The 17,164-nt window shown below is 43.0% G+C and overlaps 1 protein-coding gene across 1 annotated transcript; it reads left to right on the top strand.

Moving 5' to 3' along the window:
- The first annotated feature begins 848 nt into the window (after positions 1-848).
- pole (polymerase (DNA directed), epsilon) lies at positions 849-16,588 on the top strand. The gene is made up of 48 exons (XM_020649869.3): positions 849-1,069; positions 1,211-1,346; positions 1,433-1,513; positions 1,620-1,664; positions 1,753-1,845; positions 2,009-2,163; positions 2,263-2,407; positions 2,493-2,573; positions 2,671-2,778; positions 2,866-2,976; positions 3,116-3,201; positions 3,293-3,412; positions 3,501-3,633; positions 3,743-3,856; positions 3,951-4,163; positions 4,249-4,356; positions 4,445-4,573; positions 4,661-4,763; positions 4,848-4,994; positions 5,073-5,218; positions 5,331-5,479; positions 5,607-5,699; positions 5,874-6,176; positions 6,260-6,455; positions 6,654-6,868; positions 7,389-7,491; positions 7,577-7,657; positions 7,755-7,877; positions 8,011-8,220; positions 8,845-9,057; positions 9,167-9,310; positions 9,420-9,560; positions 9,665-9,818; positions 9,942-10,048; positions 10,265-10,441; positions 10,565-10,788; positions 10,897-11,117; positions 11,228-11,432; positions 11,552-11,725; positions 12,307-12,432; positions 13,216-13,348; positions 13,428-13,626; positions 13,718-13,849; positions 15,174-15,367; positions 15,489-15,689; positions 15,779-15,904; positions 16,007-16,096; positions 16,223-16,588. Exons 1-48 carry the CDS (start codon positions 1,002-1,004, stop codon positions 16,343-16,345), a joined length of 6,879 nt encoding a protein of 2,292 aa, XP_020505525.2. The 5' UTR covers positions 849-1,001; the 3' UTR covers positions 16,346-16,588.
- The last annotated feature ends 576 nt before the right edge of the window (positions 16,589-17,164 follow it).

Here is a 17,164-nt window from a genome sequence, read left to right as displayed (position 1 = left end):
CCAGTTCCGCTGAGCCCCCCACAGTCGTCCGCCTCCTCTTAGCTGGGATAGTAAACATGGGCAGGGGGGGATTTCAAGCTCCTCCCAGGAGAATGGGGACCCAACCAAAGATCGCATATTTTAAAGATGTTTCTGTTTGTACCGTAATATTTACAGTCCATGGTTTGTAGTGAGCGCCGTATGTTGTAATTGAAGACGTAACTTCGTTGTGCATCATCAATAAAGTGATAAACCGTGTTTTTTTTGTTGTTGGATGATGGCCCTGTTTATCCTTGTGAGTTTGCCTTTACAATCACTGGTGGATTCGGAAAATTTGCGTATTTCCAATTTTAATCTTGGTAATATGGAAGGGCCAAAAGGGAGCCAACATAGATGATAATGATCGCTCAATTCCTTCAGTCAAGATAATCAAACTCGATTGTATTTCTATCTCTGGTTACATCATTTATATACGACGTTTTTGTTAACTGTACGCTTGTATATTTATCTTTATATTCACAGTCTATGATATTAATTCATTAATAATAATAAAAAAAAAACAGATGAGATTATATGTGCCAACATATCAAGCATTTAGTAATGGAAATCCAACATTTTCTTGATGCCAGCAATTACAGGTAAAGAAAACAATTTATACGAATTAATTTTCTTGTAATTAGTGTTTAAAAACAGAAATATACATAATTCTAATGTAATCAAGATGGATTCTCGTCGGGTGCATAGACTGTATATATTACTAAAGGTCCGGTGCGATTCAGCTTCTTATCAACAAACGATCTATGTTCACTCTCCCGTCAGCGCTGTTCTCGCGGGAACTGCAGGAACGCGCCAAAGTAAGAAAACACAAGCCGTGTTAGTGACAGTGACAGAGAAAGCAGGACGACAGAGCTTTGATATAGATTTAAAATCCTTCTCAAATGTGAGTTAATCGACGGACGCATTAAACTAAACGGAAGTTCTCTTCATTTCGGCAAGTTTAAGCCGGCAGACTGCTAAATAAGATGGTTCTGCAAAACAGTGGCAGGTACAGATCTGACCGAGGACAAAGTGGAGGGGATCAGGAAAACCAGTAAGTATTCTCACTCACATATCTCATATTATCGCCCTTTTTTAAAATACTACAGACATTTACAATACAATGTGAGTGATATTTACCACAGGATAATGTATGACATGAGAATTTTAGCTGTTATTGTGTTTGAACTACCAGGGACGATGGATCCGCGATGTCAGCCCTCAAGCGGCTGGAGCGCAGCCAGTTCACCGACGAGATGGACGCCCGCTTCGGGTTCGACAGGATGAAGGAGCCGGGGGAGAAAACGGGCTGGTTAATCAACATGCATCCTGTAAGTCTAATAAGTATACTGCGTTAAGCTTTTTGGATGTCTTATGGTTTAAAGTTTATCACAACATGGCCCCTTTCTGCTTCCAGGCGGAGATCCTAGATGAAGACAAGAGGATGATCAGTGCTGTGGACTATTATTTCATACAGGAGGATGGAAGCAGGTTTAAGGTAAGTTGAAACTGGTTACCAGATAAACTTACTGACTTACTGAGTGTTTCTGTATCATAAAACGCTTGTCCTAACATATCCTTTCCACTGTGTTTTCTGACTGTAGGTGGCCCTCCCATTTAAGCCATATTTCTACATTGCCACTAAAAAGGTATGTGAGCGTCCCACATTTAGTTCTTTGTCTGTCTAAACATGTTTAAACTCTGTCCTAAAGACGACGACTCTTCTTTTTTTTTCAGAACTGCGAGAGAGAAGTCATCTCATACTTGTCAAAGAAGTTTCAAGGAAAGGTGGCAAAGCTTGAAATTTTACCCAAAGAGGACCTGGACCTGGTGAGAGTTTTGTTTGAAGTATCTTCTAACAACACTAGTCTTTCATACATTATGACACAAACAAAAACACAAAATTGTTTTTTTTTTTTTTTAAGATACTTTTTTGAATCAATTTTGTACTAAACACGTATCATGTTTTACCATGCTTGCTTTTCCTCCTCAGCCAAACCATCTAGTCGGGCTGAAGAGAAGCTACATCAAGCTGTCGTTCAACACCGTGGACGACCTCATCAAGGTCAGGCGTGAGATCTCCCCAGCGGTACGAAAGAACAGAGAGAGAGAGCAGTCCAATGACGCCTACACCTCTATGTTATCAAGGTACCTCTAAACAAACTATTTGCTATTATTTTGAAATCTTTATTAGTTTAACTCTTTTTCAGGCTGTTACTGATCTGTTAACATCTTTACTTTTTACAGTGCTCTATCAGGAGGCCTTGTGACCTCAGCAGACGAAGAGGGGACAATGAAGAGCATTTCAGACCAGTTAGACAACATAGTGGACATGAGGGAGTATGATGTTCCCTATCATGTGCGGTTGTCCATCGACCTCAAGATCCATGTGGTAAAGAGAGATTCCTGTCGCTCCAGTGTTTTAAGAAAGAAGCTAAAAGTGCTTTTCTAACCTTTACTGTCTCTGTTTTTCCCAGGCTCACTGGTATAATGTCCGATACAGAGGCAGCGCTTTCCCGCCAGAAATAGTGCGGAGAGATGATTTAGTGGAGCGACCGGTAAAAGGGATTTATTTATTATGTCGAAATCTGTCTTTTTTTTTCTTTTCAGGTTAGTGTTTTGTGGTACTTCAGCATTGTTTATTTTTCTCTTCAGGATCCGGTCGTTTTGGCTTTTGACATCGAGACCACCAAACTTCCGCTGAAATTTCCAGATGCAGAAAGCGATCAGATAATGATGATCTCCTACATGATTGATGGACAGGTGAGTCGTTCTTCCTTCAAGCATTACTATGTGTATGGTCTTCATAAGAGATTTGTCGCTTTCAATCACTTTTGTTTCCTTTTAAAGGGCTTTCTAATCACAAACCGAGAGATCGTTTCTGAGAATATTGAAGATTTTGAGTTCACTCCCAAACCTGAGTATGAAGGGCCGTTCACTGTGTTCAATGAGGATGACGAGGTATATGAACGCATAAGAGTAGATATATCACACTGAAAATAGAAACGAAGGTCCATTCAAATGCTTCTTCAGTATACAAATGTGAGGCTCTTGTTATTTTCCACAAATGTAATTTAAACGTAAACTTCTACGTCTGCAGGCGGCCCTCCTCCAGAGATTTTTTGATCACGTGCATGAAACTAAACCAAACATCTTTGTGACATACAATGGAGACTTCTTTGACTGGTGAGCGGTTTATGTAGAATTATTGCTTTAATTACTCACAATATGGTGTTTACCCTAAGGTTATTAATGGTGTTTGTTATGCTCTTTAAAGGCCTTTTGTTGAGACTCGGGCTGCCCTGCATGGACTGAACATGTACCGGGAGATCGGTTTCCAGAAGGACAATCAGGGGGAGTACAAGTCCAGTCAAGCCATCCACATGGACAGCTTTAGGTTTGCAGTTCAAATGAGAACACTGGCTAACACACTTCAGGTTTCTTTTAGATGAATTCATTTCTAACCTGTGTCTCTGCTGTGTCAGGTGGGTAAAGAGAGACAGCTACCTGCCGGTGGGGAGTCACAATCTGAAGGCAGCAGCAAAGGCTAAATTGGGCTACGACCCGGTGGAGCTGGACCCAGAGGAGATGTGTCGCATGGCAACTGAGGAGCCACAGGTACAGAAAATGAACTTCAGATTTTACAGCACTGGAAACAAAGACTTCATCTGTTTTGAGTATATTTCCTTGTTTATTTCTTTTTTCTGACTCTCTGCTTTTCTTTCAGACGTTAGCCACCTACTCTGTGTCAGACGCTGTGGCCACATATTACCTGTACATGAAATATGTTCACCCCTTCATCTTTGCTTTGTGCACCATCATCCCCATGGAGCCTGATGAGGTTTGTCTTTTGTATGATTTATTTATACAAAAAAAAGATCCTGCATTTCAAAGGCTGATCATTGCCTGTCTTGTCTTTCTGTCTCTGTCACCAGGTGCTGCGTAAAGGCTCAGGCACTCTGTGTGAAGCCTTGCTTATGGTGCAGGCCTTCCACGCAAACATCATCTTCCCCAACAAGCAGGAGCAGGTCTTCAACAAGCTGACAGACAATGGCCACGTCTTGGACTCTGAGACCTATGTAGGTGGCCATGTGGAGGCGCTGGAGTCCGGCGTGTTTCGCAGTGATATCCCCTGCCGCTTCAAAATGGTACACTTTGAATTTACAGCAGATTTACGGCACTGCTTTTTGTATGGCGTTGTAAGCATGACGGTTTGGTCTGGTGTGTTGACAGAACCCAGCCGCATTTGACTTCCTGATGCAAAGAGTTGAGAGAACAATGCGCCATGCCATCGAGGAAGAGGAGAGCATCCCTTTGGAGCAGGTCACCAACTTCAATGAGGTATGTTGACTTTGAATTTATTCCTTTCATTATCGTTTGAAGTTTTCTCTGCTAAAACTGATCAAAAATCTCTGGTATATTTTCTCAGGTTTGTGATGAGATCAAAAAGAAGTTAACTTCCCTTAAAGAGGTTCCAAACCGGATCGAGTGTCCCCTTATCTACCATCTGGATGTCGGGGCGATGTACCCCAATATCATCCTCACCAACCGCCTGCAGGTAAAACATAAATCAACATGCATAATGCATGGAATAAAATGCATAGAAAGGCTCGAAATTAAACACTTGCATTTAAACCTTTTAAAGCCATCTGCCATGGTTGATGAAGCTACTTGTGCTGCCTGTGACTTTAACAAACCTGGTGCTACCTGTCAGAGGAGGATGGCCTGGCAGTGGAGAGGAGAAATCAGTAAGTTTCATGTAACTTGTAAGTAGCTGCTACAAACATTGCTTTTACAGCGCGCGAAAAAAAAAAACTTCACTTTTCCTGCAGTGCCGGCCAGTCGCAGTGAGTTCCATCGCATCCAGCAGCAACTTGAGTCTGAGAAGTTTCCACCGTTTTTCCCAAACGGTCCACCTCGGGCGTTCCACACGCTCAACAGAGAAGAGCAGGCCAAACACGAGAAGAAACGTCTGGCAGGTCAGCTCTTTAGATTTTCTCTCTCTAAATGACCGGCTGCCTTAAATCATTGTTTAACATGTCTTTTCTTTGCATTAGATTATTGTAAGAAGGCCTACAAGAAAATTCACGTCACAAAGCTGGAGGAGCGGACAACCACCATCTGTCAGAGAGAAAACTCTTTTTACGTCGACACCGTGAGAGCTTTTAGAGATCGCCGATATGAATTCAAGGGACTTCACAAGGTATTAAACGCAATTAATAACAACGATCCCTAGCAGCCATTAAACTCAAATTCATTTTTAAATAGCATGCTATAATGAAATCTTGTTTCTCTTTAAATATATTTTGCTATAGGTGTGGAAGAAGAAGCTTTCAGCAGCTCAGGACAATGGAGACGCCGCTGAGGTGAAGCGCTGTAAAAACATGGAGATCCTGTACGAGTCTCTGCAGCTGGCTCACAAGTGTATCCTCAACTCTTTCTACGGCTACGTCATGAGGAAAGGGTACGAGTCAGCGACAGTTTTCATCATTCAAACCAGCAAACATCATCTAACCGTCTCCTTACCTATGAGCCCTTCAGCCATGCTGCTGGTGCTGATGTTGTCTGTGCTGTCTCTGTGCTTCCATCAGGGCGCGCTGGTACTCCATGGAGATGGCTGGCATTGTCTGCTTCACTGGAGCCAACATCATCACTCAGGCCAGGGAGCTCATTGAACAAATTGGGTGAGTGTATTATGATACACTACTTTCAAAATAAATGATTTTGATTAGATGAGGAGCTGGGCTAACTCAGGAATATATTTTGCTCCTACCCCAGAAGTACTGCATGAGCTAAAAGATGATGTAATACATTTCCATTTGACACATGAGTTCTTTCTCTTCTTCTCTACCCCTCAGGCGGCCCCTCGAGTTGGACACTGACGGTATCTGGTGCGTCCTCCCTAACACCTTCCCAGAGAACTTTGTGGTGAAAACCAGTAACGAGAAGAAGCCCAAGGTGACCATCTCTTACCCTGGGGCCATGCTGAACATCATGGTGAAGGAGGGATTCACCAACGATCAGTACCACGAGCTGGTGGACCCCGCCTCCCTCACCTACAACACCAGGTCAGAGAACAGCATCTTCTTTGAGGTGGACGGACCGTACCTGGCAATGATCCTGCCTGCTTCCAAAGAGGAGGGAAAGAAGCTCAAGAAAAGGTAAGGTAGTTGTGGATTTCTTTAGTTTGCTTATTAAACTTATAAAGGATCTGCTTTGAGGGATTTCTTTCTGTTTATTTCAGGTACGCCGTGTTCAATGAGGACGGCTCTCTGGCTGAGCTGAAGGGTTTTGAAGTGAAGAGAAGAGGAGAGCTCCAGCTCATTAAGATTTTTCAGTCATCAGTGTTTGAGGCTTTCCTCAAAGGGACCACTCTGGAGGAAGTGTACGCTTCTGTGGCCAAAGTCGCCGACTACTGGCTGGATGTTCTGTACAGCAAGGTACAATCGTGTGTTTAAACCATGAAAATCATATCTGATTATTTTCATCATTATTTCTGACCTGTGGAGAAGCTGACATGAACCACTTGTTAATCATACGTTTTAACTAGTTTCATTTACAATAAAAACGGTGTCATCAATACTAGTCCTCATCACCTTTACAAGAAGCTGATTGACTTATTTCACTTGTTTTCCCAGGCTGCCAACATGCCAGACGCCGAGCTGTTTGAACTGATTTCAGAGAATCGTTCGATGTCCAGGAAGCTGGAGGACTATGGAGAGCAGAAATCGACCTCCATCAGCACAGCAAAGAGACTGGCTGAGTTCTTGGGAGACCAAATGGTGAAGGATGCCGGTCTGAGCTGCCGCTATATTATCTCGAGAAAACCAGAGGGCGCTCCTGTCACAGAACGGTGGGACTATATATTTTTCATAACTCTGGGAAGGTGTAGCTATGCAACTTCTAACACAAAACCCTTATGTTAGACCATTATCCTGCCAAAGAAGTCCGTTCATTTAGAGGTCAGGGAACATTACTGATACAACATGAAGTTACAGAAATGTGATTACACTACATTAATTCAGACTATAAACACTGTGTATATTTAGAATATTAAAGTATATAGAAAAACTAAAAGTAAAAGTCAGACTCCTAGGCCATTGGTGACCTTGTTCAGAGGAATACTGTGTAACTGTTACTAATGTAAATTCTGGCCAAAGGCCTTTTGTTTCTTTTTATTTGTTTGTATAGAGAAAGGAATGAAAAGAGCAGGCATGATGTCAGATAGATGTTCTACTGTCAGTGGTATCCAATAAAGTGGTGTCAGTGTTGCTTTCCCTTATTTAAATGTTGTTGAGAAGAAGCACTTTGTAATATAAGCAGAGTAAAAGCTACGAGAGTGACAGTGACTGATGTGCGTCTTGCTCCATCAGAGCCATTCCTCTGGCCATCTTCCAGGCCGAGTCCAGCGTGAAGAAACATTTCCTCCGTAAGTGGTTGAAGATGCCCAGCCTGCATGACTTGGACATCCGCTCGGTGAGTTTTCAAACAGGTCTGGAATTTTCTGTCTTAATAAACTCCAGTGCGCCCTCTTTTCTGACACTGCTGTGTGCCCTTTCAGATCCTTGATTGGAGTTATTACATCGAGAGATTGGGTAGTGCCATCCAGAAAATCATCACCATCCCTGCAGCTCTTCAACAGGCAAGCAAAAAAATTAACACATCTCATAAGTATTTTAGCCTGTCCCTTTTTAATGTAAACAGAGATATTAAATGTTTCCGTTCATCATCATCATCAGGTGAAGAATCCAGTTCCCAGAGTGAGGCATCCTGACTGGCTTCACAAGAAACTCCTGGAGAAAAATGATATTTACAAGCAGAAGAAAATCAGTGAGCTGTTCACCAGTGAGGGCAAGAGACAGGTTTGTTCTCCTCTGAGCAAAACATGAGAATTTCAACATGGACTTCAGAAACACTTCCGATGTGAAGTAGCTTTTCTACGATTCCTTCTGTGAGTTTCTTTCATTCTTTTCCAAACAACCTTTCCTCTGTCAGGTGGCCCATCAGCCTCTCCCAGAAGGCCAAGCCGCCGACATCGAGGACTTCGGGAGGCCAGCCAAACCGCTGCTGCCAGCCATCCTCATCAGCACCAAGCGGAAGCGGGCATCTCAGGGAGAGGACAGCCAGGTTGCGTCTCAGGATGTGGAGCTCACTCAGTCCTGGAGAGAGATTTTGGGGCCACCCCCACCTACAGGAAACACAAGGGTAAGCTAGCAGCAACAAGCACAAAGTGTTTCGTGTTACATCTGACACCACTTAGACACTTAGAACATTTGGAGTGGTCTCCAGAGCTGTTTAAATCAGCATCTCTCACATTCTACTCCAATGTCAGGTACACCTCTTTCTATGTAATGAGGCACTCAATTGGAGATCACTTGAACCAAATCTCATGACAAAAAGTATTAAGAATATAGGAAATAAAAATTATCTAGAAGGACGAGTTGGATGGCAAAAGTTGTATTAATGTATCTCTCAGTCTGAAACCTTTCTGAGTTAAAACATTTGTATTGTGTTTCAAAATGAATAGGAACTTGTTTGCGGCATTCGAAGTCTGGAAAAAAAAGTGCATCTGCTTAACATTTAAGTCAGTTGTCATTTTCTGTAAATAAATTACCATAATAAAAATAATATTTTTTTGTAAGTTGGGAAAAATGTTGAACATTAAAAAAAAAAAATCAAACACAAACCTATAAATAGCCAAACAACAGAAAAACATATGTGCAGTGGTCTCTTGATTTTTTCCAAAGCTGTATTTTCAGAGAAAGGATTCATCAGAGAAATTTGACAGAACAGTCGAAAAACATGAATATTGCCTCTGCCTGTGTACAGGAGCAGCGTCTTGTGTGGCTACGGTACCATAAGAAGAAGTGGGAGCTGCAGCTGAGGCAGAGGAAGGAGAGGAAGAAGAGGAGGAGGCTGCTGGACGGTGAAGTGCAGAATGTAGGGAGCGGAGTGATCAGAGATGGCCCCACCACCGGCCTGGGGAACTTCCTCCGCAAAACCGCTCGCAGCATCCTCGACATGCCGTGGCAAATAGTTCAGGTGGGACAATGTCGCCTTAGTTATCATCTTCCAATCAGTTAACCGATAACTTTTTCTTTCTTTTTTACTCATGTCATCTTTTCTCATGTGGTGTTGTATTCCTGCTCAGATTGCAGAAACGAGTCACCCCGGTATGTACAAGCTGTGGGCTGTGATTGGAAATGACCTCCACTGCATGAAGCTCAACATCCCCCGAGTTTTCTACGTCAACCAGAAAGTCCCCAAACAGGAGGAGGGAGCAACATACAAAAAGGCATGCGATGAGAAGATGCAGTAAAAATGTGTTGTAGTTGCGATCTATGTTGTGAGAGCATGTGTGGTCAAAATAATGAGATGCATGTTATCGTACTGTGTGGCTTCAGGTGAACCGCATGCTGCCTCGCTCTAACATGGTTTGTTACCTGTATGAGTACTGTGTGCCAGAGGACATGTACCAGGAGCACATCAACGAGATCAATGCGGACCTGTCTGCCCCCGACATTGAAGGAGTTTATGAAACACAGGTACAGATTCATGTAGATTTTCCTCGAGTGGTTCATTACCTCACTCATGAAGCTCTACAATGCCACACAAAATCACAAAATCCTACTCATGTGATCTCCTTCAGGTTCCGTTACTGTTTCGAGCACTGGTGCAGCTTGGATGTGTGTGTATGGTCAACAAGCATGTAGTGAGGGATCAGGCTGGAAGAGATGCCGACACTTTTGACCTGGAGCATCTGGAGATGAGGTCTCTGGCCCAGTTCAGCTACCTGGAGCCCGGTAAAACCTGTTTTCTTCTTTTTTTTCTTTTACCATTTTCTCTCTCTTCAACCCTACATTTTTGTATCATGTTTCCCGTTATATTATAAGTTTTACATCAATGTCTTGTTTTCACTCTTTTAGGTAGTGTTCGCCATATGTACTTGTATCATCACAGCCAGGGTCACAAAGCCCTGTTTGGTCTCTTCATCCCCTCTCAGCGCAAAGCCAGCATCTTCGTCCTGGACACAGTAAGAACAACAAACCCTATGATTTCTTCTAGTGGCAGAGTGTTGATTTATTGAATCATATATTTCAACAAGAGGCTCTTCCAATGCCAACACATTTATGGCTGCTCTACTGGAAACATAAAAATAGTTGTTTAGAGTTTGGCAAAAGAGGAATATATGTTTTGATCCCAGCTGAAATACAACATCCCTCTGATCTCTGTATTTTGATCTACTAAGGTGAGGAGCAACCAGATGCCCAACCTGAGTAACCTCTACACAGCTGAGCGCACCGCTCTCCTGGAGAAGACGACAGAGGAGCTCCTCCCTCCAGAGAAACACAACTTTGAGGTCCGAGCTGAAAACGACGTGAAGGCTATTTACCGCGCTCTGCAGCGCATACTGCTAAGCTACAAGGTAAAATATACAGCAGCTATTTCAAATAAGGAATTGTCCTCTTAGACAGATTACTATTTACTTCCATGTGCCTGGGTTATTGGTGTTGTATAATGCCTTTGCTTGGTTTATTGCTGCAAACAGGAGGAGCGTCGTGGGCCCACCCTCATCGCTTTGCAGTCAAACTGGGAGCTGCGGCGGTTGGCGGCAGGCATGCCGTTGCTCGAGGAGTTTCCTGTCGTTCCAGTACATGTGGTTGACGAGATCAGCTATAATGTGCTGGACTGGCAACGCCACGGTGCTCGGCGCATGGTTCGTCACTACCTGAACCTGGACAGCTGTCTGTCACAGGCCTTTGACATGGCCAGGTACAAACTGTTGTCTCTGTGGATTTGATATTCTTTTACATTTTTGGTTGACAGAATCTAGATTTAGTTTTAAGAATCATTTGAACTAACAATGTCTCTTGCTTTCAGGTATTATCACTTACCTGTGGGGAACTTGCCTCAGGATGTGTCCATTTTTGGCTCCGACTTGTTCCTGGCGAGACATCTACGGAAACACAACCACCTGCTGTGGCTCTCTCCCACAGCCAGGCCCGACCTCGGAGGAAAAGAGGCCGATGACAGTCGTCTGGTGATGGAAAATGAAGACAGGTGCTCTGTGGAAATCAACGCTCAAGGCTGCTATTCCACAGGTACCACATAGCCATGACACAATGCCAAAAAAGCAGACAATAGAGCAAGTGCACATTCTTAGAGTGTCTATCTCCGTGTTTCTAAACAATCATCTTTCTGTTTCTGTCAGTGTGTGTGGAGCTGGACCTCCAGAGTCTGGCAGTAAACACCATCCTCCAGTCACAGCACGTCAACGACATGGAGGGCGGAGCTAGTCTGGGTGTCAGTTTTGATGTGATCCAGCAGGCCTCGTTGGAGGACATGATGTCAGGAAACCAGGGAGCCAGCTCTCTTGCTAGCTATGATGAGACAGCTCTCTGCTCCAACACCTTCAGGTGTGTAAACACAGGCTGTACATATGAAACGCACATGCATATTGGTAACTCAGCGCAGGGTTTCTTTATTCCTCATTGTTTTGCTAACCTCAGTGTTTGTACTGTGTTGTGTTGCACAGGATCCTGAAGAGCATGGTGGTTGGATGGGTCAGAGAGATCACGCAGTTTCACAACGTTTACGCTGACAACCAGGTGATGCACTTCTACCGCTGGCTGCGCTCACCCAGCTCTCTGCTCTATGACCCTGCACTGCACCGCACGCTGCACAACATGATGAAGAAGGTGTTTCTACAGTGAGTGCTGCATCATCCTCTTGGCTGCAAAACATATTGATAAAGTATCAAACTTTGTGTCATAAACAAGATTTAACTAGTACAAGTGGACAGGCTATCAGCCTCTCCAATTACTCTTCTTCACCTGTAGAGTAAGCACATGTTTCTTATCATTCAGTGAGTGCTCATTTATTTGTTTAGCTATTACTCTAGGAACTATTCTTCCTTGGGTCTGTATAAAACTAGACATTGAAATATAACAATATAAAGTAGATCTTGAGCTAAATGTCACTGCACTCATTAAAGTGCCGATTATACTCAGTTGTTGCAACTTGATACAGTTCTGAGACTAATCAATTTTGACTTAATAATGTACAATGTCAGAACAAATTGATAAAGAGCTTATAGTAGCTCTGCTGAGGGTCAGGTTTTCTAAGCCATCCTTTGGTCACACATTATCTGGTTAAGAAAAAGGGTGTGATCCTTCTTGGGAAATGTTACAAGGTGTTGTGATTTTCTTAATATACATCTCCATTTTCTGATATGCATTGAAGCTGCAGTGTGAACTCCTTTTGATGATGGTTCTCTCATTGTGATGTCAGACTGGTGGCAGAGTTCAAACGTCTCGGCTCCACTGTGGTTTACGGAAACTTCAACAGGATCATCTTGTGTACTAAAAAGCGAAGGATCGACGACGCCATCGGCTACGTTGAGTACATCACAAACAGGTCAGACAGCTAGTCTCTGCAGGTCACACCAGAGAGCATGTTCTTTTTTATTTTTAAATCAACAGGTTTAAGGAATGTAACAGCGTTTATATTATCAGTAATTAAACGAACAAGCATAAACTTCCTCCATGCATAGAAAAATATAAATGTAAATTATATTTATTGCTTTACCTATTACAGCAGTAAAACTCCTGGGGTCCCTACGAAACAAGACATTTAAGCACAACACTAGAGCTTTTTTTATCATATAAATTATATATATCCAGAAGAACTGAGACTGACTATTTGCATCTGAGCCAGGACACTAAAATCAGAATTGAAGGGAAAAAAAAAAAAAAAACATGCATCCATTAGGAGCAGTTTGATGTTTTGATGATGGAAACCACAACACCATCTCAGCTAAAGTGAGTTCTATAAAGCAAAAACAGATGGGAAAACTGCTCATTAGGCTAATGGAAGGAAAAATTAAAGAGTGAAGTCAGGCCATTATACTTATGTTGTAACTCGGGGATTCATATCTTACAGGTCTTTGGTCAGTTTAATGTTGTGGCTCGCACCAAATGTTTGTCCAAAACCTTCGGTGCAGCATAACAGCAGCATTTCTGAGGTCATCTCACAAGAACAAACCCTGGTGCTTTCAACTGTTAGATTTCTGATGATCATCTCCGAGCATTTAGATGTGTTTATAAACTTTTGTTGCCCTCAGTTTGAGGTTTTAATCCTCTCCTCACATTACCTAAAATCTGACACATCATCATCCTTCACTTACTGTTTCTCCTCTAGCATCCACTCCAGAGAAATCTTTCATTCCTTGTCCATCTCCTTCTCCCGCTGCTGGGAGTTCCTGCTGTGGATGGATCCAGCTAACTGCGGTGGCGTGAAGGGCAAGCTGCCCTCCGGCTTCATGTATGGAGAGGTAAAACAAACTTCTGCCTCACAATATATTTAATTAAAGTTGCAGAACTGAACTCACACAACCTCCCTCATTATGTTAGAACGGAGCCAAAGAGAAGAAAAAGAGACAAGACGAGGGGGATGAGGAGGGCAGTGAGGATGAGGAGAACGAGGTAGAAGAGGAAGATGCTGATGGAGAGACAGATGATGTGGAGGAGCTGATTGAGAGCAACTGGAACATCATGCAGTATCTTCCCCAAACTGCATCCTGTCAGAAATACTTCCTCATGATCGTCTCTGGTAAGAAATAATCAATGCACATCTGATTTATTTCTTGCTTTTTCTACTTTCCAAATCTTACTCAAACTCCTTTCTTTTTTTTTCACACCAGCTTACATAGCAGCGGTGTACCACAGCATGAAAGAGGAGCTGAGACGCAACGCTCCTGGTGCAACACCTGTCAAGAGACGTGGAGGTAGCCAGGCTTCCCAGCAGGCAGTGGGGGACTTGAGTGCCCTTCCCGGTAAGATCTACAATTCTACAATTCATTTTGCAGATTATTTTGTCCAAAGACCTACATCAGAAAGTAAGTAGAACACAAGCAAGGATCTAGAGAGGAGGAAACATTGTCTGTAAGTGCTTTAAGGCACATGCAGTGCACAGAGGCTAAGCACATGTGCTGTTTTGGGTAGGTTGAAGACCAGTCACTGCTGCGTTTTGGATCATGTCCAAAGGTTTCATTGTGCATTCAGGAAGACCTGCCAATAAACAGTTTCAATAGTCATTGTGTGATATGACAAGAGCCTGGAGCTGTGCAGCATGCTCTGACAGGTAAGGTCTGATCTTCTTGATGTTGTACAGGGCAAATCAACATGACCGGGCAATTGAGGCCACTTGAACCTTCAACATTGTAGCTGGTCATCTATCATGACTTCGAGGTTTCAGGCAGACTTTGTAGGCATGATTTTGTTTGTTCCAAGCTGGATATTGATCTGAGGTTGCATAGAGAGGCTGGGATGACAACAAGCTCAGTCTTTGATTGTTTGAGTTGAAGGTGGGTTTCAATCATCCATTTAGAGATATCAGCTAGGCATGATGAAAGAGCTGGGTATCGTCAGCATAGCAGTGGTATCAGAAAACATGAGACTGGAATATTGCACCAACTGAGCTGGTGTATATGTAGAATAGAAGGGGAACCACTTCGGACGCTTCTCACTTCCAGGACACGAAACAGCAGAGGAAAGATTCTGTGAAGCAAGTTTAGAGAGCATGGATAGGAGGATTTGTTGGTTAATTGTGTGAAACCAGCCTGTAGTTCTCCACCTGGGTGGGGTTGAGTGTGTGTGTGTGTCTTTTGAGCAGTGGCTCAGTCGAGCTTGCTGGAATAAACTGGGAACACACTGGTTGACACAGAGGAGTTAATGATGTGCACAACTGCAGTGTTAAATGTAGAGGAAATAGTCTGTAGGAGTCTTGATTGGGTCTAGAGGAAAGGTGGTGGGCTGAGTGTCTAGCACAGGCTTAGAGACTTTGTTTTGGTTAGAGGGGAGAATGATGAGTGTTTCTTAGGAACTTCTCATTTAAGTTGTTAAAGTTACACTTAATCAAGTGAAATGGGGCTTTTTTTAAATGTAAAGTTTTTTCATGATATAATTATATTCACAATGTTTTTTTAAATGTTAACACACTATCATTTTCCTTCTTTTGTACAGCTCTAAATAAATAAAAACGTAATACTTCTTGAAATGAAACAAAGATATAAATTTTTTTTAAATCATGACTTAAAATCTAATCCGGTCGGGGTCCGGTTCTCTCAGTTTTTAGTTTTCATTGGATCTCTCCCACAGGAATGATCTCCTTCTCCCAGGAATATGTGTCGAGTGAGCTCACCCAAAACTTTTTCACCATCACTCAAAAAATCCAGAAGAAGGTGACAGGCACCCGGAGTGTGACACAGCCCTCAGAGATGTTCCCTGTCCTGCCTGGATCACACCTGCCCCTCAACAACCCAGCACTGGAGTTCATTAAATATGTTTGCCAGGTAACGTTACTAAAGAAAAAAAATAATAATCTAGGCAGTCATGATTTTCCTCTCACGCATTGAAATCACAGCAGATTATTCCACGGTTCTATTTCCTCGTCTCCACCATATCTATCTACAGGTCCTTTCACTGGACGCTAACATCATGAACCAGGTGAACAAGTTGAAAAGAGACTTGCTGCGTCTTGTCGACGTCGGAGAGTTTTCCGAGAACGCTCAGTTCCGTGACCCCTGCAACTCGTACATCTTGCCAGAGGTCATCTGTCACCACTGCAACTTCTGTCGTGACCTCGACCTCTGCAAGGACCCATCTGTGTCACAAGTGAGAGGAGGAGCATTGATGTTCATCATACCAACATTATTATTAATCCTCCTCAGATTTCAGTTTGACAATTGGATTTCTCTCCTCAGGATGGATCTGTGTTGCCTCAGTGGTTCTGCTCAAACTGCCAGGCGCAGTATGAGACTGAGTCAATCGAGGTGGCTCTGGTGGAAGCTCTGCAGAAGAAACTGATGAGCTACACACTGCAGGACCTGGTGAGACAAGAATGCAGATAATCTGCATCTTAACTGTCTGCTTCATTCACACGCATCTGTTTCCTAAAGCTGCAACACTTCTGAAAATCTGTGTGATTCCAGGTTTGTTCAAAATGTAAAGGAGTGAAGGAAGCAAACATGCCTGTGTACTGTAAATGTGCTGGAGACTTCGACCTCACTTTCCCCGCCAAGGTATTTGCACTCAAATATATCACACCAAACATCAACAAATGTTACAAAGTTTCACCCTTCCGTGTGGTGATGACCGTGTGTGATTGCTCCTTTTTTGAGCTTTTCTTTTTTTTCTTTCATTTATAGAGCTTCTCTGAGCAGATCGCGGTGTTTCGGAGCATAGCGTCTCATTACAACATGAGCTTCCTGGAGGAGACCATCGACTGGTTGCTTGTTATGAGCCCACACATCAGCCAGAGCGCTCACTAATTAAGAAATCTACCACAGAAGTGCATTAATCCCTTAGCGACTTCTGCGGCAAACTGTTCAATCTGGGAAACTTTTCCAGTATGTCCACTTGTTCATAAACCTTAATGATGTCAGGACAGAGGGGAGGCAGGCTGGAGGAGAAATGTGCTATAGATATGTTTGAATTTATGATTATGCCGAAGTAAGAGTATGTATGAGTGTACATTTTTATATTTGACTGTTAATAAATATTTTTCAACAGTTTTAAGCTGAATTTATTCACTGCTCAATACTGTTGCGCATTCTGAGTGTGTCAAACCTTCCTTCCTTACTTGGCTGCTTATGTGCATGACATTGTATTCTCTCCTCTCTCCCCTCGTGAAAAATGAGGGAGCTAGGGGTGGTAGAGCAACGGCCTGGTCAGAGAGGGGTGAGTGCTAGCACTGATCAGGGCACCTCACCCTGACTGCTTCTCCAGCCTCTTCCTAAGATCTCTCTTCAGACTGTGTCTTTCTGTTTTCTGTTGTGTTCTCTTTGCCCGTTTCCTGTGTAATGTTAGCACAAGGAACAGTTGCATTTTGTCTATGGAGGGCATGTGGTAGGTTGGGTAGCATCAGTTTTGTCACTTATCAGTAGGGCACAGGGCCATAGTTGGGATAAGGGAAGTCTTGACTGCTCGCTTATCGTCTTACCAAGGCACACGTACCTTCTGTGTATTTCAAATCCCTGCTCTCTACTTAAGCTGGATTTGAATGATCACTTTCCTGCCTTGCAGTACTTGCCTATTCAGGTTTGTTTTTTTTCCCTCAAGTGCATTCTGAAAGTTTAAAAGCCTGGTCC

This window comes from Labrus bergylta, chromosome 2 (assembly GCF_963930695.1).
Source record: "Labrus bergylta chromosome 2, fLabBer1.1, whole genome shotgun sequence".
In the NCBI taxonomy this organism is placed as follows: Eukaryota; Metazoa; Chordata; class Actinopteri; order Labriformes; family Labridae; genus Labrus; species Labrus bergylta.
The sequence above is the reverse complement of the archived record's forward strand: the minus strand, read 5'-3'. Positions and strand labels throughout refer to the sequence as shown.